The sequence below is a fragment of the Buteo buteo genome, chromosome 9 (genome assembly GCF_964188355.1).
Source record: "Buteo buteo chromosome 9, bButBut1.hap1.1, whole genome shotgun sequence".
NCBI classification, from domain to species: domain Eukaryota; kingdom Metazoa; phylum Chordata; class Aves; order Accipitriformes; family Accipitridae; genus Buteo; species Buteo buteo.
Window position 1 is genome coordinate 5461412 of NC_134179.1, and position 23688 is coordinate 5485099.

General features: G+C 49.8%; 1 protein-coding gene across 4 annotated transcripts in view; it reads left to right on the forward strand.

The window, feature by feature from the left end:
• Window positions 1-23688, forward strand: part of NECTIN1 (nectin cell adhesion molecule 1) — a 104325-nt gene that overhangs the window by 36673 nt on the left and 43964 nt on the right. For all 4 annotated transcript variants that reach the window (XM_075035055.1, XM_075035057.1, XM_075035056.1 and 1 more), the window contains exons 2-5: window positions 11520-11870; window positions 12543-12845; window positions 13276-13393; window positions 17549-17700. In XM_075035055.1, coding sequence (XP_074891156.1) covers window positions 11520-11870; window positions 12543-12845; window positions 13276-13393; window positions 17549-17700 — 924 coding nt within the window. The remainder of the gene's footprint in view (window positions 1-11519; window positions 11871-12542; window positions 12846-13275; window positions 13394-17548; window positions 17701-23688) is intronic.

Below are 23688 nucleotides of genomic sequence, written 5' to 3' on the forward strand. Positions count from 1 at the left end.
CCACATAGCCAGCCTTTTGAACATGGCTTATTACTACATAAGAAGGAAGCGGAGAGCCTAGTGCTGATGCAGTTTCAACAGAAGTCAATGAAATAACTATGAAAGTCAATGAAATATGTCAATTAAGGCCAACTGAGCTATTTAACCCTCAGTCTCTGGACCTAGTTTCTCCAGCATGAAGCTGGAAATGGGATGTTGACTCTCGGCTTGCTCCATGCTGTCGACTGTTAATAGATCTTTATGGGGAACTGATTGGGTTTTGGTTCTGGCTTGTCTCTCGTGAATCTAGACTTTGAAAACAGTTAGGTTTAGGGCAAATATGTGAGTCAAACCTGACATAGGGATTCAGGCCTTGTAGCTACCCACAGCTCCTGTCAATAGTTGTTGGTATCCCAGCCTTCGGGCTCAGGCATCCCCAGATTGGGGAAAAAAGTGAAACATGGTGAGAGAGGCCCCCAAAACCAGCCCAAACAGCAACAAGCCAGTGTAGACGCTTGCTGATGCATCCATCAGGCTCTGGGTGATGCATAGCTGAAATGCCTCCCGGGATGTGTATGAAGGTACATCTTTGTACCTGGGCATAAGAGGCCCGATGAGTCATTCAGCACACCGTGTCATTCCACCTCCTGAGTGACATTTGTCATCGAATTCCCGTGAGTGTTATATCACAACCCAGCTCCTCCCTGGGGCTACCTGGAAGCACAAAGCCACCTTGTTTGAGGAGGGGATAATAAGGCACGAAGAAGCCCTTAGTTTCTCTTCCTGGAAGTTTGCTTGCCTCCCCCATTGCGCTACAATCACTAAGTATGTATAACTCGTAAGTCTAAGTTCCCAGTTATCCCTGTCTGTGCCACCAGAAAGCCTTGCTCCCGTTGAGAGGTGTCCAAAGGGAAATGGGATGTGGTCCCTATTTTGTAAACTCCTCTCTGCAGGACAGATCACCTCTTTCTGCAGAAGTCCCTTTGAACTCCTGCTCCTCCTGACTTGCCCTCTGCTCTGGGCCCAATGCTGTCGTGTCTTTACAGTGCAGTGAGCGCTGGCTGACTGCCCTCACCTTTCTGGGCAGGTAAGAGTGGAGATAACCAAGCTGGTCTCCCTTACCATCCCCAGAAAAGCAAAGCCACCACCCCGTGCATCCCAGAGCTGTGTACCAGGCAGGGTGAGGCAGGGAGCGTGACCCCCTGTGGGAGGCCTCCCCGCCGGGCTCTGACCCTCACTCATTGCTTTCCTCCCCCACCTCAGATATTCATGACTGAGGCCAGCACAGGCTGCCTTTAATGGGTGGTCTTGTCACTTGTTTACAGTCCTGAGTCTTACAAGCTCAGCAGGCCCCTCTAAGCCCCGACCTGTGCAGCCATTTTGAGGCTTAGCTATCATTCTCGAGACAGCCTGGATGGAGGCTGTGACCTTAATAGATATGGGAGCTGCATCTCCATGCAGCATGGAGTCGATCTCTCTGCCAGCCGCCCTCTGCTCAACCCCACCAGCTGCCGTGAGGTCTGGAGTCAAAGGGACGCCCGTGCACCCAAATCTGCCCTGTTCAGATCTCTTTCCTTGCTGAGGTGGCATTCCTGCTGAGCTGTAGTGGGCCATGCCAGTTCTAAACGCAGGCTAGAAAGATCACAGCAGCCACTGATCTGGCAAATGAGAGAGATGAGGCAAACCTGGAGTGCACGTCAGCTCCTCGGGGCAGTGGGGACTGGAATTGTGGAGCTGGCTTTGCTCAGAGGTTGAATGGGACACTCACCATCGCAGCCAGTTTGCTCGTTATTGAGAAAAACGTGAGCCACATTTTGGGAGCCTTTAGTCTAGCTGTTGAGATGGGTAATGTTTAGGTTTGCTTCCAGGCTCTGTCAATAGAATAGGTCTTCCACTTCATCTCGCTGTGCCTCGGTTTCCTCAGACATAAAAATGAGCGTGACCTTTTCTATTTGCCTCAGTGGTGGGTGGGACTGTGAGGCCTTACCACAAATGCCTCCATAGCTGCTTCCTTAGGTGAGAATTGTCACCATAATATGCAGATACCCACATCTAAACCAACCCATTCAAGTGAGATTGCCAACAATTGCCTGGGTGGCCTTGGGCACATCTCTTTGTCATTCAGCACCTCTGATTTCCCCATCCCTGAAAGCAGGGGTAATAATACTTTCCTGCCTCTAAGGGTGTTGGAGGATTAATTAGTTACTGTTTGAAAAGCCTTTTGAAGATGCAGAGCTTTTCATAAATACGCAGACTTATTCCTACAGATGGGTCCCAGGTAGGACTGAAGTGTTGTGTGGAGATCATAAATCTGGGAAGAGGTGAAATTTGTAAAATTAGTTCCCTGCACAGGGACTTCATGATAAGAAGGCTGAGCCGCAGCAGGCTGGAAATCAGGCAGAGCACTGAGTTTTGGTTTATACGTACACACTGTTCTTTACGGCCTGTTGTTCATGGGCAGGAATCCTTAAACAACCTAGACAAAGTTGGGAGGTCTGAGTCTCTTCCACTTTCCTGCAGAAGTATCTCTAGGGTAAGCTAAAACACATTATGAGAAAAAACAGAGGCAGTCAGCTGGCAAAGGGTGTCTGTCCACTGTATCTGTTGGGTGCCATGTTTGCATTCATGTTGTTTGCAAAATTTTTTCCTAGTTGTCAGCTCTGACAGGTCATGAGCTGCCAGAACATAGATCACATTTTTCTGGTCACAAAAAAAGTTTGTTGTTTCTATCTTCGAACAAATTATAGTAGAACAGAACATGGTGTTCCCACTTGCAATAGTAGGAAACATTTCTCCCTAACTTAAGGAGATAGTGAAATATCAGCAATACATTATATACTAAAAAGATAATGGGAGGAAAGAGAAGAGGAAAGCAAGACCACAGTCAGAAAGCTGTGACTGGTTAGTATGCATTTCAAGTATAGGAAAGTAGGAGTTTTGATCTTCTTCACCAAAATTGCAGGCCTGGCCAATACCAGTGTGGTTTGGCGGGGGTGCATTTTTCACCATGTCTTGGACAGAAGACCAGAGAGTTGTATCCTTTTGTAATTTCCTGTGACCTGGCATCTATCCCTCTGATAAAAAGGCTTGATTTCAGCGAGGACAGAGAGAATCAGGGGGTGGTGAGGCTGGTGGGGGCAGTCAGAGTAGGGCTGCCAGCTATTAACTCTGGCGCTGAAGTCACGCCTGAGTCAGCAGAGTTTCGGCTTTGTCGCGTTCCCATTGTGGAGGTGAGTGAGTCATCACCGGGCTGAGCCCTGAGAGCTCCCTAGTGTCGTGCTCCAGCTCTGAGCTGTCAGGCCAGGGATGGAAGGAAGGATCTGATGTTCTCTCTTTCTGTGCCATCGAGTATATTTTTGTTTTTATTGAATCTCTTCAGTGTCAAGTTCCTTCATTTTGGAAATGAGACTCTCTATGCGTTACTCTCCTGATCCCCTCTTCACAGCTCTTCATTAAATCCCTCCTCCTTAGCACCTGGAGAGCTCTAATAGTGAGAATATTTAGCCTTGGACGAGAGTTCCTTGAACAACATCCAAGGCAACGCGGAAGTCCAAGAAAGAGGCAGGGCAGAGAAAATGCTCCTGTACATTTGGGGACTCGGCCCATCAAGATAAGGTCTCAGGACAGTCTCAGCTTAATTAGCTTCCCCCTGTTCAATGCTTCAGCTTTCTTTCCCCTCCTCCACACTTGATTTTCCAGCTGTACTGTTTTTTCTGCCCTCACCCAACCACCAAATAAGCATTGGCTCTGAATGTGGTCCCCTTTCTCAGTCTTCCTTCTTGTTTACAGGTCAGAGTTGGTAAGCAGGAAGACCCTGGCTTTTTCCTTGCTGGCAAGCAATGAGAAGACTCTTGAGAGAAGGGTCTTTGATTTTTTGTTCTTTGTCCACCCTTGTCTTTGCCTGGCTAGCTGCCTGCTTTTCCTAGTGCAGAATTATGATCCTGGCCATATTCACTGGTGCCCCTCCAGAGGAACTAGTGTCTAGGGATGAGAAGAGGCAAGTGAGTGGCCTGGGGTGTGGTGATGATGTTGGAGAGATGCAAGAGGGGTGGGAAAATTTGTAGGACTAAAATGGAGGGAGGGCAAGTCAAAGCAATAAGCATTGTAGACCAGGTTGAGAGGCAGTCCTCTCCGGGCTTATGCAGACAGGTAGCAGGGGCAGAATGGAGATGCGAGTTAGCTGTAACAAGCTGCACAAGGCCACAGGGGAAAGGAGATGAGAGTCTTCTGAATCCAGGCACTGGACAGGTATGAGTAAGAGTGCATAGTGTGAAAAGAGCTGAGGAAGGAGCTGGAGTAAAGTCCAGTCCAAAAGGCCTGGAGGGACAGGCTGCATGGATGGGAAAGTGGGCCAAGTACTGAGCACCGGTGCATGTCAGGTAGAGGCAAGGGGCAGTCTGGTTCGCTGCTCAGGTGTGTGGGAACTGGCAGCTCTTGCCGAAGGATTAGCTGACACGCTTGCGGGGCGGGGCAGGCAACAGGAGCTGGCTCCTCCGCGGTGACTGAGGAGCCTTTGTGCTTTGTTGCTGAGCATGGGGTTTCATGGCTTTATTGCAGGAAGGCCTTTCCCAGTGCTGTGTCAGCTCTTTCAGCAGGAGCCCTGCTCTGCCAGCCTTCCTGCTTTTGCCATGGGGCATGTTCCCCTCCCCTTGACTTGGGGAGCGAAGCAAAGCAGCTGTGTGAAAGCCGGGAAAGGTACAACAAAGAGGGAGAGCCATGAGCAAAGGCAGGCATGGTTGTTCCCTTCCCACTCCTCTGGTTTGCGGCCCTTTTCCTAGAGAACTAGAAGGTTGGCCACAACTGAGGCTGTTTGCAAGGCTGTTTGCACAGACGGCAAGAACTAGTGGTCTAGTCTGGTGTTCATCTCTGCTTTTCGCTGCCTGTTTGATCTGTGGCCGGTCTCACCCTGATGTATGCTTTTCTTCCATCTACTTCTATGAAGAACACCTAGGACAAACATGGCCGTGGTCTTGTTTAGGGCCTTTGTGTGGATCTCAGTGGTGGCTCAATGAATAGACTTCCGAAACCTTAACAGAGAACAAGTGGAGCATCAGTGGATCAGGCCCTTTGGGAAAGATCTTTCATTCAACTGGATCCTGAGGCTGCTTTGTGCTCTGTTTATCCAAAGAGAAAATACTGCATAGGCAGGAGAAGGCAACCCTGCTTTTTCCCAAAGGCATCTCCACTGTCTTGTCCCAGCAGACAGCCAATGAAGGGCTGGTTAGAGGCATCACTCAATACAAGCCATTGACTGGTCCTCAGATAATAACATCTCTGCTGTCGCTACAAAGTGCTGGTTCTGGATATGAACCAGTGACCTAGAGTAAAAGGCCCTGTGTTTCCCATTTGCAAGCCAAAGCCAAGCCCGTTCTTTCTTTTTTGAGAGGGATTTGGATGAGAGCCAGATGGGCCATTGTACCCGCTGTCAGCTCCCATAAAGCTCCCAGCTCTCAGCTGGGGGAAGGGATGCTTGGGTTTGCAGTTTCTCTTGGTGTGCCCCCACCCGATCACAATGTTATCTCAGGCCTTTCACTTTCATGTGCAGCCATGTCACCTGGAGCTATAATCTTGCCACATCTCTTACTCTCTCATCTTCTTTCCAAGGCCCCCTCCCCTTGTGTTGGAAACTCAGTCTTCCTCTTCTAATCCCTTTGGTGTTCAAGCTCCACACTTAAGTGGGGCAGAACTGAACCAGTGCATGACAGAGAGACCTCCAGTGAAAGTCTGCTGCTGCAGGAAGTGCATGTTGGTGAGTCACTGGAGACCACTCCTTCAGTGCAATCGGCTGCAAGCCATTGACTAAGCAGGGTGAGGCAGGCACTGTGCTCTTTTGGAAGAGCAGCAGAGTACTGATTTGAATGCCTGGCAATCAATACAGAGTCTCTCTGGCAAGAGGAAAGGTATTAACCCCAACATCTTGGCCAAGAGCCAGCTCAAACGTTTGCTTCCTGCCACCTGAAATTCCCTTGCTGGGATTTAGGATCTTCTTTCCCATTTCCCACCCTGCCTAACACACCTGTGGCGTTCCTTTGGGCTGTTGGAGGCTGGTTGTGTTCTGCCCCACAAGGTGTAAGTGCCACCAGCTGGAAAGTTTTGAGCTCCTGTTCCATCCTATTTTTCCCCTCATGGAAAGTTTTTGGAGCTCTGTTTGAAGTCTCTGTGAGGCATATGGGAGCATGTACAGGACATCATTGCCCATAGTCAAGGTGCAGTGCAAGGGGCTGTCTCAAAATCAGGTGCTTCATGTAAGGTCTTCTGTAGGTTGAAGCGTGATGCATTGTTTTGTCCTTCGTAAAGTCTGGCTACTCTGACCCTTCAGTTTAGTTCTAAGTGATGCAAAGACTAGTAGGACTGATTCCTCCAACATTTGCATCAGCCATGATGTTGCCACACCAAAGGGTGGCTCATCACACTTCTGCCAAGGGCTGTTTCAGTGCCCTTGGGGTGAGATGAGTATCAAGGAACAGGAGGGAGAGAAATTGGTGAGAGGCTCAGCAAAGGCAAGGTTGTGCAAAGCAGTGTGGAGTTCACATGATTCCTAACAAAGAGGCATTGATTGGAGGCTTGCTGTTGTGACAGAGCTCACTAGTGCTTGGAGATTATTTCCAGAGCTTTCTATATGGGGGAGCAAGAACCAGATTTGCAAGTGTGGGAGCCTCAATGTAACAGCACCTCCCGGGCTTTTAGGAGGAAGGGTTGTCAGGTGCAAGAGCCACCAGCTGCCACTTAGTCCGCTCCCTCGCCAGCACCCGTCACACACGGGGAGTCCAGACCTTCCTTCCCAGCCCACTGCCTGTGCTGCAGGGCACCATGAGTTCTGCACAGTGCCCCCAAGGCCTTGTATGACCTAGTAAATATCTGGGTTTGGGATCGTGGGGAAAGGCATCAACACAAACCACTTCAGAGGCCAAGGTGGAGGAGTAGGATCTCAGAGGTCTCCACTAATGAGGTCTTGGCACCAACATGTCTTTGGCACTCAGCTGGGCCTTTTTTACTGCTTTTGGTCCTTAACAAAAAATTAACACCAAAAACCTAATGAGTAAAACACATCTCGGCAAGCTTCAACCTATATAGCTAATCCTTCCTTGTGTGCTGGCTGCCCCCTGGGAGGTGTCAGAGTGAATTGGTGGGCACTGGAAGATCTGGCATAGGAACTGATGATGGCAGGATGTATCCCAAGCCTTTTCTCTGCCGTACCGACCACACACATCATTCAGCAAAGAAAAAGCAAGGCGAACCCCAGCGCTGCACATGCACACACACATCCTGCTTAATATGTTCAAGCCTCTCCAGAGGCTGATTAGTGATTTTATTTTCTCCTCCTCTCCCGGCCTTGCGCACTCATTGCCATCAATTATCTATGCATTTGCTGTGATGAATTATTGAGTGTATAACGGGGAGAGGGAAGACCCACCATCCCAGCTCAGTCACCTTGCAAACAAAAGCTCCCCAGAGCATGACAGCTGCTAGTTTGCCCTCTGGCTTCTAGTTTAGGATGGGGAGCATGGGAAGCTGATCCAGCGACTTGCAAAACCCCTTTACTCCCTCTGTTCCCCTTCCTCATCCTTGCTGTTGAGGTGTGGGTGTTATTGCCATGGTACGGAGCAGAGCAATGGGTGCATTATTTCCCTGATGAGAGGCTTGGAGGAGTGGAACGCGAAGAGTTTACCCTGTCTTGCAAAAGAGCCATGAGTTACTCAGTCACCTGGAAAGGAAACGCGATTTCCGCAGAGTGTTTGGGGTTTTTGGGGGTATTTTTTGTTTGTTTTGTTTTGTTATTTCTTCTGCTGGTTTTTTTTTCCCCTTTTCCCCTGAAGCCTCTAGAAAGTTTGGAATGTGTTTTTGTTAAAGCTGCTACATGCAGGGGCCTGAATTCCAGCTTTAGCAGCGTTTTGTTGTTGGCAAACAGTCCTCAGCTGGCATCAACTTTTTCCCTAGACGAAAGTCTGACTCTTTACACCTGGGCAGAGGAGGGTTCTGCAGGACCATTCTGGGGTCTGGTTCAGGGTCAAATTCATCAGCACCAAAGTCTGCTTTTTCTCCAATTTGTGTCCAAGTACAGTCTGCACTGATGCATAACTCCCATGGCAGGGGTCGGGTAGAAGGGGGAGCGTAGGACTGGGAATTGTTACTACTACTTAATGTCAAGAAAAATAACTTGATTTTTAAAAGGGTCATTCATTGATTTGCAGAGAAATCATAGCGTAAAGAAAGGGCATAGTAATGATGAAGTGAGGGATTGGGTTGATCTCTCTTGTGATATATATCACATTCTCTGCCAGGTTGGCTGACAATATCTTTATTTAAGGCGCACATCTTAGGTGCCCATCCCTGGGCAGTGGTGGCCTTCAGCCTGGCGTAGCCTCCTGCGTGCCGTGCTCCTCGTCCGCACACCCTGCTAGGAAGAGACTGTCCTGTCCTCCCGGCTGCCCTGCAAGAGCAACTCCGAGGAGAAGCCGGTGGCTTTCCGTCCTCTCCTCTCTGGGCTTTGGCTCATCTCTTGCTTTTCTGGCGCTGCAAGGAGGTGCTGGGCCACGACTTCCTGCTGTCGCGAACAGGGCCTCTTTTACTGGGATGTCGAAAGCCTGGTTCAAAGGGAACCGCTGAGGCCTGTGGGGGGTCAGGGAGCTTGTTTTAGGAGCGGAGCCAGCTGTGCCATCGCCCCAGCCCCAGGCAGGCTCTGCCTGGGGGCACGGGCCCTTCATGAAAGAGGTGGGGACCGGTGCTGATGAATCCGCTCTCCTCCAGCCTTGGGAGAAAGAGGGAGTGCTGAGCACACCTACAGCCAGGCAGCCGTGAGATGGGCGGCAGGTTGTTCCCAGGGCCTTTGCTACGTGATTGCTTTTGCTCTCTGGCAAGCTCCCACACGCTTTGCAAGGCTCTAAAGACTTCAGAGCCAGACTGCTTGGCAAAGCTGTTGCTCACCTCCGCGGGTGTGGGCAATTCTGCAAGAGGCTCTCTCACCTCCAGGGTAGAAGGAGCAGCATATGCTGCAAAGCATGTTGGAGACATCTCCCCCCTCCCCATCCACCCGTTCTTTCCTCAGATCCCAGCATAGCATTATCTAAACCCAGCCCTGCTCTGCACCCGGCGCTCTCATTTCATCAGGAAGGCTGTTGTGGGCCACGGGGTCCCACAGGGCACAGGCCAGACCGGTGTCAGAAAAGTCTTTTCACTGTGTCTTACTGCCTGGACATTCTTCTCCAGTAAGCCAGTGCCTCCGGGTGGCATGGAAAAATATGGTCCAGCTGTGACTTTATCAGAGCAGGAACATTCCTTCCCTCTGGTTTCTGGAGGGACATGCATGGCAAAAATGGCCCTGGCTACACTGGGAGGGGGAACGTGCAACGCTGCCAGCTCAGCTGACAGCCTCTAAGGACTTAATGGCTTCATGCGTGCAGGCACAATAGGGCACCGGTGCTTTCTGTGGCTGTAAGCAGTGCTGAAAAACATTCTTCAGCACCCAGCTGCAATGCTAGGGTGTGGGGCAAACCAGCGCTTGACTCAGGGAAGGGGGCAAGTTCACACAAAGCTCTAGAGACCGAGTTTCGGTCTTAACTGCTGATGACTGTGGTCAGCTGATGGCGTCTCATGGCCGGGCTGGATTGTTGAGGCTTGTCCTCAGGGTCACAGGCTTGGCACAGAGGGAAGGAGAAGGGGAGAAAGAAGAGGCTTAGATCAGATGTGGGGACTGAGATCAGGCCGAGTACAGCAGGCATGGAGTGAGGGGACAACATGGGAGCGTGCCGAGGGGACGGTAAAGGCGGTGTTTGTGGGTGAGAAGACTTTTGTATGCCTGCACTTGTGCGTGTGTGTGTGTGAAACTGCAGGAAGGAGTCTTTTGCTCAGGTTCACATGTAGAAGTCATAGGGCACATCTACTGAGGACTGTGGGGGTTAAGACTGAGTTCATTTTGGCCTTGCACAGGGAGCCCGTTCTTCCCCTGGAAGAACGGGGCGGGGGTGGTGTGACAATTCAGAAATGCTCTGTCCCCTCAGTTAGAAGATGCTGTCCTGTTTCTCTTGCTGTGTATTTTTTTCTTTCCCCAGCTTCTCTGTCTTTCATTACCCTTTCATGTTCCTCACTCTTTGTACATCTTTCTTTTTTTATTACCCCTTTCTTTCCTTTACTCTCAGGCTCCCAGAATACATCCAGTTTCAGATTCTGCCAGAAGCAGTGAGCAAAACCTGCTTTTCTTGTTCTTACCACCTTGCTTCTCTGTTGTATTTATCATATAAATACTGGCTGTATAATTACCAGAGCATTATCTCTAAACATACAGATTAGGGAAAGACACAGTGGCAGCCAAAGATGAATTTCAGGGTCGGTCTAGTGGGAGACATTTTTCTCCAGCTGTAGGGGGAGGAATTGACTGAGACAGAATAGCAGTCATGAACACCAGCCACCACTTTTCCCAAGCATGTTTCATCTTTACTCCACAGAATCAAGATGGAAGGTTCCTAAATGCAGCCACTTCTGGGGTTAAAAAAAGGCCACAGAAAAGATCTAGATCATGCAGGTAGATCGTGCAAGGTATATAGGCACTGCTGTAAATCTGTTCCTATATGGGAACTACTCATGGAATCATAGAATCGTAGAATGGTTTGGGTTGGAAGGGACCTTAAAGATCACCTAGTTCCAACCCCCCTGCCATGGGCAGGGACGCCTTCCACTAGACCGGGTTGCTCAAAGCCCCATCCAACCTGGCCTTGAACACTTCCAGGGATGGGGCATCCACAACCTCTCTGAGCAACCTGTTCCAGTGCCTCACCACGCTCACAGTGAAGAACTACCTTACATCTAATCTAAATCTACCCTCTTTCAGTTTAAAGCCACTACCTCTTGTCCTATCCCCTTGTAAAAAAAGCCCTCTCCAGCTTTCTTGTAGGCCCCCTTTAGGTACCAAAAGGCTGCTATAAGGTCTCCCTGCAGCCTTCTCTTCTCCAGACTGAACAACCCCAACTCTTTCAGCCTGTCTTCATAGGAGAGATGCTGCAGCTATTGCTACTCTGAAATCAGGGCTGAGTCTTTGCAGCTCATTTAATTACTGATGCATTTCCAATAGGATTAAATGGATGTCTGAGTGTGTGTTAGCATATGTTAGGACATGCTATGGTGATAAATATCAGTGCTTTCATAGGCCTCCAGATACGCATGCTCTGTATATTTACAATAACTGATTTACTGTCATCCAAAGTTGAAGACAAAAGGAAGGGAAGTATTATTGATCCAACCTTGTGCCTTTTGGTGATCGTGAGTCCTAGGCTGGCTGCAGAGCATTAGGGCTGGTCGTAGTGAAGTGTGAACACCAGTTGTGGGAAGGAAGGTGTTTGTGAACAGGAGTGGAGCTGCAGGTGAATGCAGGTAGTTGCAGAAGGTACTGAGTGCCTGTAGCCATAGACTGCTCTTGTATCAGCCATGCTAAGAAGCAGCAAATGGAATAAATAAAGGAGTTCATGGGCCTGATGTCCAAGAACCATTCTTTTTCTCTCTTCCTCTGAGAAGTACACGTATATTCATGTCTTTCCATTTTATTGCAGGGCTGCAAGCTCAGACTGTCTTAGTCAATGACACAGTCTCGGGGTTTATCGGGACAGATGTGGTCCTGCACTGCAGCTTCACCAATCCGCTCCCCAATGTGAAGATCACGCAGGTCACGTGGCAGAAAGCCACCAATGGCTCCAAGCAGAATGTGGCCATCTATAACCCTGCCATGGGGGTCTCCATCCTCTCTCCCTACAAAGAGCGAGTGACTTTCCGGAATCCTTCCTTCAAAGATGGCACCATTCAGCTCTCTCGGCTAGAGCTGGAGGATGAGGGAGTTTACATCTGTGAGTTTGCTACCTTCCCAACTGGCAACCGGGAAAGTCAACTGAACCTCACTGTGCTGGGTAAGATACTGGACAAGCTTTGTAGTGTGAACCATTGCCTCCAGTTAAACAGATCTCGAGGAACCTGAATCTCAGATGTAAATTTTACCTATGATGATCTTTCAAGTTGACTGTAAAGAGGTGAAGAGCAGGGAACCCAGGGTAAGGTGGTTCACTGAGCTAGCACAGGAATGCCTCTTCCTCTTTCAAAGCCTCAGTTCCGCTATCGCTTAATGCAGATGCAATAACAGTGACCTGTTCCCTGAGGGAGTGGTGAGTTTTAATGAGCTGGTGGCTGTCAAGTGAACAGAGAGAAAAGACAACAGAGAGATCCTAAGCACAAGTAGAGCTTGTCCATGGAGCTTAGGGTTGTGAGCGAATAGATCCCACCCAAGGTCTGCACGATTCATTTGCTCTCCAATTTTGGCTTCTCATTCTAACATAGGGCTGAAAACCTATTGCAGGAAAGGATTGACTTTCCATCATGTATCTGTACATCTAGGGCACCTCCACCATTCTTTCCCCAGAGTAGGTTGCTGGCAATTTGCAGCAGCTCTGGATTCACCACAAGGTCTGTCACAGGCTCAGTGGTGCTAGATGACTCTAGGGTTGTAGTAGAGAGGGTAGCATTGCTTTTCTAACCATCCCTTTGTACCCTTTTCTCCTCCTCCTCCTTTTTGCACTTCCTTGCAGCCAAACCCACAAATCGGATGGAGGGCACCAAGCGGCCACTTATTGCTAAGTCTGGCAGGACAGAAAAGATCTTGGTAGCTACCTGCACCTCCTCTAATGGGAAGCCCCCCAGCACTGTCACCTGGGACACCAAGCTCAAAGGGGAAGCGGAGTTTCAGGAGATCCGGAATAGCAATGGCACCATCACAGTGATCAGCCGGTACCGGCTGGTGCCGAGCCGGGAAGCCCACCGGCAGCAGCTAATGTGCGTGGTCAATTACCAGCTGGACCGCTTCACCGATAGCATGACCCTCAACGTGCAGTGTAAGTGAGCATGGGTAGGGCTGGAGAGCAGTGCTCCATGGTCAGTCCCAGGGGTGGGTGATAAAGTTTGGCAAAAGAGGAGTTTTCTGAAGGGAATATGTTGGTCTGGTGGAGGCACTGAAGTAGGGGGCTGCTCTCTTTTTCTGGAGAGTGAAAACTGAAGTGATCATGGAATAATCATATGCTTTCTCTTTTTCACACCTTCTTTCTCTCTGCCTCTGCCACATCCTTTTGTTCCTGCCCTTCTCTCTCTCCTTCATTCACCCTCTCTCACATTCCTTGTCCCATCATCTTTCCCACGTTGCAATCTCTCTCCTTCTCCCACCCCTGCCCCCTCATCTCTTCCTATTTCATTTTCTCCCTCTTGCTTTTCCATAACTCTTTCCTCTCCTTTTCCATCCTGCTTTTCTATCTTTTTCATCCCCTGCAGATGAGCCAGAAGTCACTATTGAGGGCTTTGATGGCAACTGGTTTCTCAACCGGAAGGATGTGAAGCTGATATGCAAATCTGATGCCAACCCCCCAGCTCACACCTATGAATGGAAGCTGTAAGTGCCTACAATGCTTCTGCTCTCAGCAGCACATATGATCTTCGAACAGGGCCAAGGAGTCTCTGTAGAAACCTCAGTCACCCTCTGGTCAATTAGGGCCCAGTCCCATCACTGTCAGTGGTGTCACTCCAAGGTAAAACCTGTGCATGTGAGGGGAGAGCTGGACACTTGCAGTTGCTGGAGCTGTGCTCCTGCAGAATGCTCAGAGCTGATTCTGGTTCCCTGGCACAGGTCTGCCAGGAGGCCTTCGTTGCACAGGGACCGGAACTAATTTCTTTATTTGCAAACCAGGGAAGCTGCTGTCTTCAGCCTTGGCCTTTCTGGCTCACCCCCCCCTGTGCTGGCCATCCTCTGAGCTTGTCAGATCCAAAACAAGGCTTGCTGCCCTGCCAGCCCTGTCTAGAGGGCAGCCTGTGCTTTAGAGGCAGGTAATGCAGTGTTTGAAGCAACTAGGGCGATGGCCTTGTTTTGGGTGGGTGGGCTTTATCCGAAGTTTCCCGTGGCCTATGGCCCCAGCTGACAGAGCTGGGACTAGCATTTTAGTTGAGCCACACAGAGCCACCTCACCTTGCGATGGACAGGGGTTATCCCTTGTCTTTCAGCGGGGTCTTCCCCTAGTGTCTTCCAGTTCAGTCTCAGGAGGGAAGGGCAGTGGGTAAGGATCATACACACACCCCCTCTACCGCGCTGGGATGGAGCTTGCCACCAGCCTCAATACCCACGATAACTTCCTGTTCTCACTTCACTGGAATAATATTCTGCCCTGGTGATGTGAAGCAGCTGAGATATGACAAGGTGAATAATTTGCCCAGCACCACTAAGTGCTTCAGTAGCAGAGCTGGAAAAGAACCCAGGATTTCCCTTCCTGCAAGGGGCACAAATAGCACAAAATTTGTCTGTGTGTGAGAAAACCTTTCACTGGAATCAGCCCCAGCTGTAAGCAGGAGCTCCCCTTTGGAGCACTCATCCCCACATGACTGACATTAAACAGAAGCAATTCCTCGTCCTCCAGGGTTTCAGCTTTTGGCTGAACACACTAAAGGGACTGAAAAGTGAGCAAGGGGTGTCTGGGGAGTCGGATGGGAATTGATGCAACCTGATGTGGTTCTCTCTCCCTCTCTATTCTATAAGCACTCATGTAGCTTTAAAAAAGAAAGATCAAATGGATCCTTTCTTCTTTTCAGCTGGCATTTGTCATGAGGAAAGAGGCTCTCAAAATGGCTTTGCAAGGAGCTAGGCATATTCTCTCTCATTTTGCTTCCCACATCAAACTGTTCACAGGGAAAGTCTGAAGAGGATTGTTTTTCTTGCCTTTTTTCTAGTTCTCGTCCCCAGGTCTCTCCCTCTGTTGGTTCTGCCAGTTCGACTTAAACTCCGAGGGGACTCTCTGGGTTCCTCACAACATTGCCAGGAATGTGTTAGAGGCAAAGATACCCCTTGTGGCACCCAAGGCAGAAGAGATCCCGGTTTAGGCTATCTCTGTGTAGCAGACCTGACGAATTGAGCTTAAGCGAGCCTTTTGAGATGAAACTGGGGACAGAAGGCAGGTTTTCTCTCTGCTTTTGGGCAAGTCATTACAGCCTTTTGTTCTGGTATTGCTCACATGCGGGGCTGGAGGCTGAGCGCTTTCTGAGCTCCTGGGCATCAGGTTCTCCATGGCAGGAGCTCTGTCGCTGTGTATAGAAACAGCCAGCAGCACAAGCATCCCCTGGTCTCTGTTGGGGCAATCTGCTCCTGCTGTGATAGTAATGCTGAAGGCAGGCTGAGAGCTGAAACACAGGGTAACCAGGTGCCAAACATCTCAGCCAGGTGATGTTTCTGTAGCCCAGGACAGGAAAGAGGGTTAGTTACCAACGAGGCTCAAACACAACAGGGAATGCAGGTGTCAGGGCTGAGCATGGCGCTGCATGACCGAGTCTGAGTATTATGTGCCATTTGCACACCTGCTTTACACACTGCGCTGGCAATAAATTCATCTCTGGCAGAAATGGTTCTTGAGAACAGCACATCTTTAAGCCAGGCATTGAGTTGGTCCCTCTGTGCTTGTGTGATTGATGATTATTTTTTTTTAACACTAGAAAGAGTTGTTTTCCTGTGGATTCTCTGTGAGCTGTGTATATGTCCATTTGTCTGTCTTTAGCCTGCAAGTGCTTCTTGACTTACAGCTAAGAGGCTGGGAGCATCAATACTTTGCTTTGAGAAGGAACTGTGGGGAGAAAAATGGAGAGAGAGAAAGCATGCCCGATAGCGCTTCACTCCGATTCCCCAGCCTCTCCCTTTGTGCACACTTTGTGGGTCAGTTAGGACTGAGTATAGGATTATTGACCTGAGCAGATGGAAAGGAAAGATGGAGTGCAGCTGAAGGTAAGGAGAATGGAAGCAGAAGAAGAGGGAAGTAGAGAGTGAGAGAGAGCAAGTGAGACTGGGGGAAATAGAAGCAGAAAGGGAGGAGGAAGAAAAAGCTGGGGTACGGAGTTGCCCCCTGGCTCTTTCAGCCCAGTCTCCTGCTCTCCCATTCTTGGTCCCAGGCTGCCTGTGAGTGGGGCCCTGCAAGAAAGAGGCAAACCAAGCAGGTGGGATGAAAGCCTGATAAATAACTGTACTGCAGCCAGCCACCTAGGCATGTGGCACATGTGCGTGTAGGGAGGTAAGAAATGGGAATAAGATCCATGGCCATCCCCTTCCTTCCCACAGTGCCACTTTGGTAATATTAAACTGATTCCTCATTTCTTTGGCTGGTTAGCCAGAGAAATAGCCACCAGCATCTTTGGTTTATCCATGTGCTTGTATGTGCCTCTTCCCCTTCCTGGGGCTCAGGAAGCAATTACTGCTGATGATGTTTTGCTCCTGCCTGGAATGTAAAAACCAGCCATGCTTTCCTCTCCTTTCATTTGGATCATGATGAGCAACAGTCAGGGGAGCTGTTAGAGGAAGCAATAGCCTTATTTAGCATCCCACACCACAGTCTTTGGATGTGCCCTTGTCTTTGTAGATTCAGGGCCCTATAGGCAGAGGACCAACGTTAGGCTGTTCTATTCTTCCGTCAGCTTTGGGATCATTGGCTTGATGTGACTGGGAAGGACTAATGTGTTTGCTATACATATGTGCCTATGTCTATATGTAGACATGAAAAATATGTGCGTGTGCATTTAGGCACTTCTTTACAAACCTAATTATACCCCCATTATTCCCTTTTGTTTCTTACAAATTGCTGACAATATGTGCACATTTTTGTTGGGAGGAGGGGAAAGAACTACTTGAGTAATTTTTAATTGCCTAAGAGAAGTAATTACTTTACTTTGCTTCAGTAATTAAGAATAACCAGGCCATGTGTGTCTTTTCCTAGCACACAGGGGTTTTTTTTATTTTTTATCTGCCTTTGTTCATTTATTCTGTGTATCTCTAGACTTAGTTTAGCAGTATTGCAGTTTCACACTTATCTGACTATAATGACATAGGCAAGTCATAGATGGCAGGGCTCTAAATCAGCACTGCTTTACTCCAGCTTGAGTTGCAATAACACTGACTGATCAGCTGCATAGGAGAGTTACATGGGCAGGAAATAGGAGTAAAGCAAGGTCAAGCTGGTGTCCCATTCCTGTGTTTTCCATCAAATGGAAAGTCAGAGATGGAGGAACACCCTGAAGATGAGCCTGCTAGAGGTGAGACACCTGAAACAAAAGAGTGACCTGGCCATCTTACCCTAAGCTTGTAGCTACTTGGGGATTGTGCTGGAAAATGAACCGCTTTAAGGCTCTGAGTCTGTTTTCTGGATAGGGGACAACATAGAGTGAAAGTGTTCCACATCCCGTTAGCCAAAACCAGGGGGCTGTATGTGACCCAAATATGTCCAATCTCCCTTGTGATCACAGAGAAGGGGAAAAAAACCACAATCCATGTAAAGAACCTGATTCTCATCATGCAGTGGATTTACCCTGGAGACACTCTACTGACTCTTTCCTGTAATGCTGCTGTCTGAGGGTTTGGTTTCAAGGCTGACTACATTAATGGTTATTTTCCAGCCAGCACCACTAGGTTCTGGACCTGCCCAATGGCAAGCGCAGAACCAGCATGTCAGTGTCACCTCTGCAATACTGCTTGACCCTACTGAGTATCATCTCTGGGGTCAACCATGATCTTTGTTTCCCCTAGGCCAAACGGGACTCTGCCAGGGAGCGTGGAAATCCAGAACAATACCATCTACTTTAAAGGGCCTGTCTCCTACAGCGTGGCTGGCACCTACATCTGTGAGGCCTCCAACGCCATTGGTACACGGTCGGGCTTGGTGGAAGTCAATGTCACAGGTAGGAAAACGCTCGGTGTGCTTTGAAAGACCGAAGAGGAGGGGGAGGTGGGGAGAGGAGAGTGTGAGTGGCTGACAAATACCAGTCAGTTACATCTCCTTAACATCTGTCTGAGTCACCAGTGTCTCCTTCTAGGGGTGGGGAGTTTCATGATGCAAAGGGAGCAGTAAAGTTCTTTGCTTTGCACCGGTTTTGCACTGGTTTGCCTTGGATTTTTTTCTCCTTTCCTCCTGTTGTCTTTTCCTTTCTTACACCAAGATACGTTCAATTTGTTTCCCCCTTGTCTTCTGCTTTGGATTCAGAGAGATCATTGGACATGTTAAAAGTGAAGACATGTCAAGGAGATATTTGTTAGAGGGTAGAAGAAGGAGTAGGATGAGGATATAGACTGCCACTGAGGCAGTAAAGCATGAGATGGATGAGTCATTTGTTCAGGATGATGTTTGGTGTTTCTGATGTTAGGCAGTTCTCATGATTTTTCATTTGTGCTCCTTCCAATGCCATGTTGGTCTGTGCACTTGCTCACCTGGCTGCCACAGATTACTGAGAGGCTGTGAGCACTTGAGTAGCTTTGTCTGGGTTCCAGAAAGGAATAACATCACAGGACGCAGGCAATGGGAAGTGATGCTGTGTGATGTCATATGAGACAGAAGGAATTTGATGACTTGCAAATCAGTGTAGCCACAGGGGTGAGGAGAAGACATGTGGATATGCTTAGGTAGTGTCAGGGAGAGAAAGTGATGTCAAGAAGTAGGTTAAAGAGAAGAAATAACATATGGCAATAGCCTGATTTCAGACACACAAAGTTATATCGCAAGGCATCACCAAAGGGGAAAAGTGGCTTTTGGTGCTTTGAGAGTGGGGAAAGCAAGTTTACTCCATTTCTTTGGGGTAAAAGGAGCGATTTGTTTTATCAGTGGGTTAATGACAGGCAGTGACCAGCATTTGTGGGTCTCATGCGAGAGATGGAAGTACCTCTTGCAGTAGTGAGCTGGAGCACTGCCACACTGCAATAAGCTCCAGGCTCTTGGGGGACAGAGGAGGGAGTGACCATCTGATGAAGCAGCACTGCCTGCCTGGGAGACATGCCTGGCAGCTGGGACTACTTGCCAAGGCTCTCCTCTGGCCCCCCAGGTGGCCAGCAGCACTGTGGGGGCTCAGCGCTGGTCTCCTTTCAGTGCTCCCCCTACACCCCAGCATAGGACCCTTGCCAGGTAGGCAGGCAGCACAAAACATGGCATATGGCCACTTTTCCAGCTGGGCTCACAGCGGGGACCGTGGGGTGTTGTAGATCCAGACCTGGGGATCTCTGGGGAGAGCAGCAGGACTGTGACTGCAGCCAGGTTTGCTGGAGAGCAGCAGGCTGCCTGCATCCTGGAGATAGCACAGACAGCACAGGTGCCTACAAGCTGGATGGGCAATGAGGCACACTGGGGGTTCCCAAGGTGTGGGAAATAAAGGACAAGTTCCCCAGGGTTGTTAGCCCTTCCTGCTGTCCAGACTGAGGCAAATCAGAGCGCCCGCTGTTCTGATAGCAGGCCACCTCTCTGAGCCACCCCAGTCCTTGAAGAGTTGTCTAACCTGAGAGTGATGAAACGGGCTTCTCAGAGGGGCTGAGCTCCGGCCTCCTCCACCTGCCCTCTACAGTGGTAAGTGCTGAGCAAGTGTAAAGATGAGGCCCGGGCAGCTGACCTCCTGAAATTAGCAATAACACTATGTTTGGCATCCTCACCACCTCAGCTCCCCTCTTCTGTAACATGGGTAAACCAGGCTAATCTTCCTCTATCCAAGTGCTTGGAGGTCAATGGATGGGATGTGCTAATTAGATGCTAATTACCAACTATTTATTTATGATCATTATCACTGTAGCAGGCCTTTAATTCACACCTCCTGTCCTGGATCCCTGCCTGCTGAGTTGTTCCCAGTATATGCTTTTCTCTGGGGGATTTTTCATTTGCCAGTGAAAGGCACCACAATAACAAAGCTCTTTGTTCAGGACAGACGTGGAGCAGCACCCGCCCTGCCCAGCCCTGCCCAACCGCCCGAAGCTGGGGGAAGGTCATGGCCAAAATCTGTTCAGCCGCTGGCCATTTTATGGGAGTTGCCACCGAAGGCACTGTGTTTCTGGGACAGTGCAGGCAACTGCCTGGTACGAACTGAGCAGACTCGCTTCCCATTAGCAATAGAAAACCATCCTACTTAGTAACAAGCACCTTGGGTCACATTTGAAAGGGTGATCGAAGGGAAAAAGCCTACAAACTCAATCCCCAGTCACAGAGAAAGACGTGGGATAGGTATTGCAGAAGACAACTTAGAGAGGAACAGGCTCTCTTCACCATGTCTCATTTTCCAATTCTGCATAGCCTGTATGTCCATTTCTTGGTGGTGTTCTGTCTACCCAACCACCCAGTATCTCTTGAGGTGTCAGGACACATGTTCCCAAACAGCAGATACAGCCCTCTCTTCATATTTCCTGCTGCCACCTGCCAGGGTTTTATCTATCTCAGCACCACAATAGCATTGCAGCCCGGGTGGGCTGCACCGACTCGCCTGCACGGGCACGGGCTCCTCTAGGGATGAGGATCTGTGGGTTCCCCCTCCGGGGTTTGGTTAATGTCTCCCTTCCTGATGGTTTTTCAGGGGACTGGTAGAGCATTGTTCGCATGCTCGATCAGCGCAGTGCTGGCAAGGGAAGCGGGGACTGGCAGGATTTCTGGGGAATGACTTTGGGTTGATGTTTGCCTGCCTGCAATCTCAATTTATTCCCAAAGGTCTGAATTGTGGGGTTGAGGTTAAATGAGAGGGAAGGAAGGGCACACCCACAGCTGTCCCGTTAGGAGGGATTAGCAGCCAACCCGTTAGGCCAGGCCTCCGCCACATAAAAAATCCACTTTTAATAATTCATGGAATCTGAATATGTTTATCCAGTTCTCCCTAAGGACCGATTAGGCCAGTGCTGGGGAGGGCTCAGCCGTCTTCGCTCAGCTATTACAGGTACATTTGTTTGGGTCTTGCAGGCAATTTAGGGATTGTCAGTGGACCACGAAACCTCTTTCAAGAGCTGCATGCAATAAATGGAGTTCAATCTAGTGAGCAGCCAGCCTTGGGAGAAAAAAAAAACCAGAAGGCTGATGCAGAGAAAGCCCTGCAGCGGCTTTTCCCCCTCCCGTCTCCCTGCGTACAGGCATCCCTCCTCCTGCTACCCAGCATCCTTCCTCCCAGCCCCAGCCCCAGAGAGGAGGAGTGCAGGGCTAGTTCAGCCCCCTCATGGGGAGGGTGATTTGTTCAGGGGGAGAAGGCTGAATGCTTCTATTAGAGTTATAGCACATTAAAGAGATTGATAAGTGGAGATTTAATATTTTATTCCAGCAATCTGTTCCTATAATAGCTTCTCCTGCCTTGCAGGACCTTTGTCAGTCGCAGGCAAGCCATGTAGTGTGACATGTAACTATTTATTACAGGCAGTTGGGTGACATAATAAAAGGCTGTGGTTGTGGACTGCATGCGTGTCCCTGCGTGCCTGCACACAGGTGTGGTGGTCCTGCACAGAGAGCTGGTCATGTACACAAACACATAATGTGTGACCCCGATCTGCATCCTGGCATGCAAATGGGCCTCCCAAACCTGCATGCCTGCACAGGGATGTCCTGCTGCGCAGTCATGTGTGCATGCAGGACGCAAGAGCATCGGTGCATTGGCATATGTGAATATGCATGTCTTTATGAACACGTGCTTAGCTGTATGGGCTGGCGTGCAGCAGTGCATGTACATACCCTGGCCCTCGTGCATGTGTGTACATATACATTTGTGTGGGTATGCAGGGGGACATTCATGCACTTGCGTACTGGCTTCAGCCAGAGGAAACACAAGGAGAAAGATGTCGTTAAAACATCTCTTCTCCCCGTGGGCCTTCAAGCACCAGGCAAACATCAAAACCGAAGGAGGTTCACAGTGCTGGAGCTGGGATAGCAGAGCCTGTGCTGAGGCAGGGACTGCTATCAGCCTCTCTGCTGCAGGGCTCCCACCTGTTTCCCGAGGCCAGGAAGGGGTCTTCTCCTTCAGGATTCTCCAAGCTCCCCCAGATTTCCCAGAGACAGGACGTGATGTGCAGGTGCCCCAGGGGCGGGCTGTGAGGACAGGAGGCTCTGTGCGGTTCCCTGCCCAGGGCTGTGCCAGCCTGTGGGCATGCAGCTTTGCAGCCCTGGCCTTGGATGTGCTACAGGCTGTGGGGGAAGGAAAGGTTGGCAGGGGCTGACGCCTCCCCCCCCCCCGTTTGCTTGGCTTGCAGCAGGGAGTTATTTACACACCACCAGCAATCTTGTCCCAGCAAGGTCACTGCAAACAGCCTGTGGGGCTCACTGGAGCTCTCTGCCATGCGGCAGCAGGCCTTTGCTACAGGCTTAGAGCGCAAGAGAAAGCCCTTTCCGGGAAGCGTTAAATCCCAAGCCCAGAGCAGGTGCACCCAAAGCCCAGCTGCCGGCCAGGGTCATGCCATGCTGCACCAGCAAGTGCTTGTGGCTGCTTTAGGTGGGAAGACAGGGCCAGGGACTAAAGAGGAGCAAGCCGGGGGTGGGGGGGGGTCCGTCTGATGCTAATCTTCCGGATGGCGGGTAGGAGCGTCTGCTGCATCCTGTCTGACGGCATCTGTGCCAGCGGCCCCTGCGGGAGCAGCGCTTGATTGACAAGCGATAGGTGACCTGACAGAGAGATTAAAACCTAAGACACGTTTGGCATCTGGCCTAAAAGCCATCACACTCTGAAACGCCAGTGGCAGCTGCTAAACTTCTGGATTAGTTGCCAGTGGTTTTTCCACCCCCACCGCCTCCTCTCCCCCCTGCCCCGCTCTGCACGAGGAGAGCAGAAAGCCCTGGTAGGGAGAGGAAAGGCAGGATCCGTTGAAGCAAGAGATAGGCATGTATAGGTGCAAGGGCCGTTGTGAAGGAAAAAGGACAGCAGTGCTACGGGCTTCTCAAATTGCAGCCCTCTCCGGCCTGAGGCAGGTCCAGAGGTATCTCCGTATCTTCACTCATGTACACGTCTGTAACACAGCAGGTCAAAGTCCTGGGATAATTTGGTGTGGACTGTACTGGCAGGGAAAGTTTGCCGTCAGATATCTGTCTCTTAAAAAAACCCACATGATCACCACTCTATTTGCTGAGGTCATCTGGGAACTGAGAAGCTCCATGAACCCACTGGAATTAAGGTTCCTGCTCCTCCCCGGAGCTGCTGCTTGCCCTGGCTAGACCCTGCCAAAGGCCCCCCTGCTTCCCGTTGCAGCAGGTATTTGCTTTTGCAAGGCAGAAGGAAATCCAGGGCCTTCCTCTGGAGGAGCTTCATGCAAGGAGCAGCTTGGGCTGACACATGTCCAGAAGGTAATTTCTCATGGAGTTTGACATTTTCCTCAATGCCCATGGCTACAGTGAGAATCTCGGCTGGTGCTGGGTTTTTCCTTGGCCCTTATGATTGAAGGGAAAAGGATGGAAATGTGACTTCCAGAAAAAAAAGTGTCCACAGGAAGTAGTATCTTTTAAAATATCTAAGCAGTGTGGTGAGCAGAACGGCTTTTGAAAGCTGGTTTCCTGTGAATCTGCGTATCATAGAAGAAATATTTGGTGTCTGAAAATATGCCTTTTCTGTTCTGGGCCCTTCCTGCCCTTGGGAGCAGCCTCTTGTCCCTCTGGGTTCTCTGATGTCTAATGAGGTTTAGCTCCCACCTCTGCCAGGGATCCCACTCCAGCTCACCCCAAGAGCTTTATGATAGGGATAATTTTGGCTCATTCTTTTTCTGTCAGATAGCACTGAAATTGGCCAGCAGGTTCAAGAAGCATTAGATAAGGGATTGATGGACAGGCAAGATGATTTGCATACGTCTCATTTTTATTGGAAAGCAGCCATTAAAAGAAAGATGTGATTTTTAAAACGTGTATTTTTGAAGCCACTCTTGTGATGGGAGGGCCTGGTTTGTCTCTGGGGTGGCAGCACTGCTAT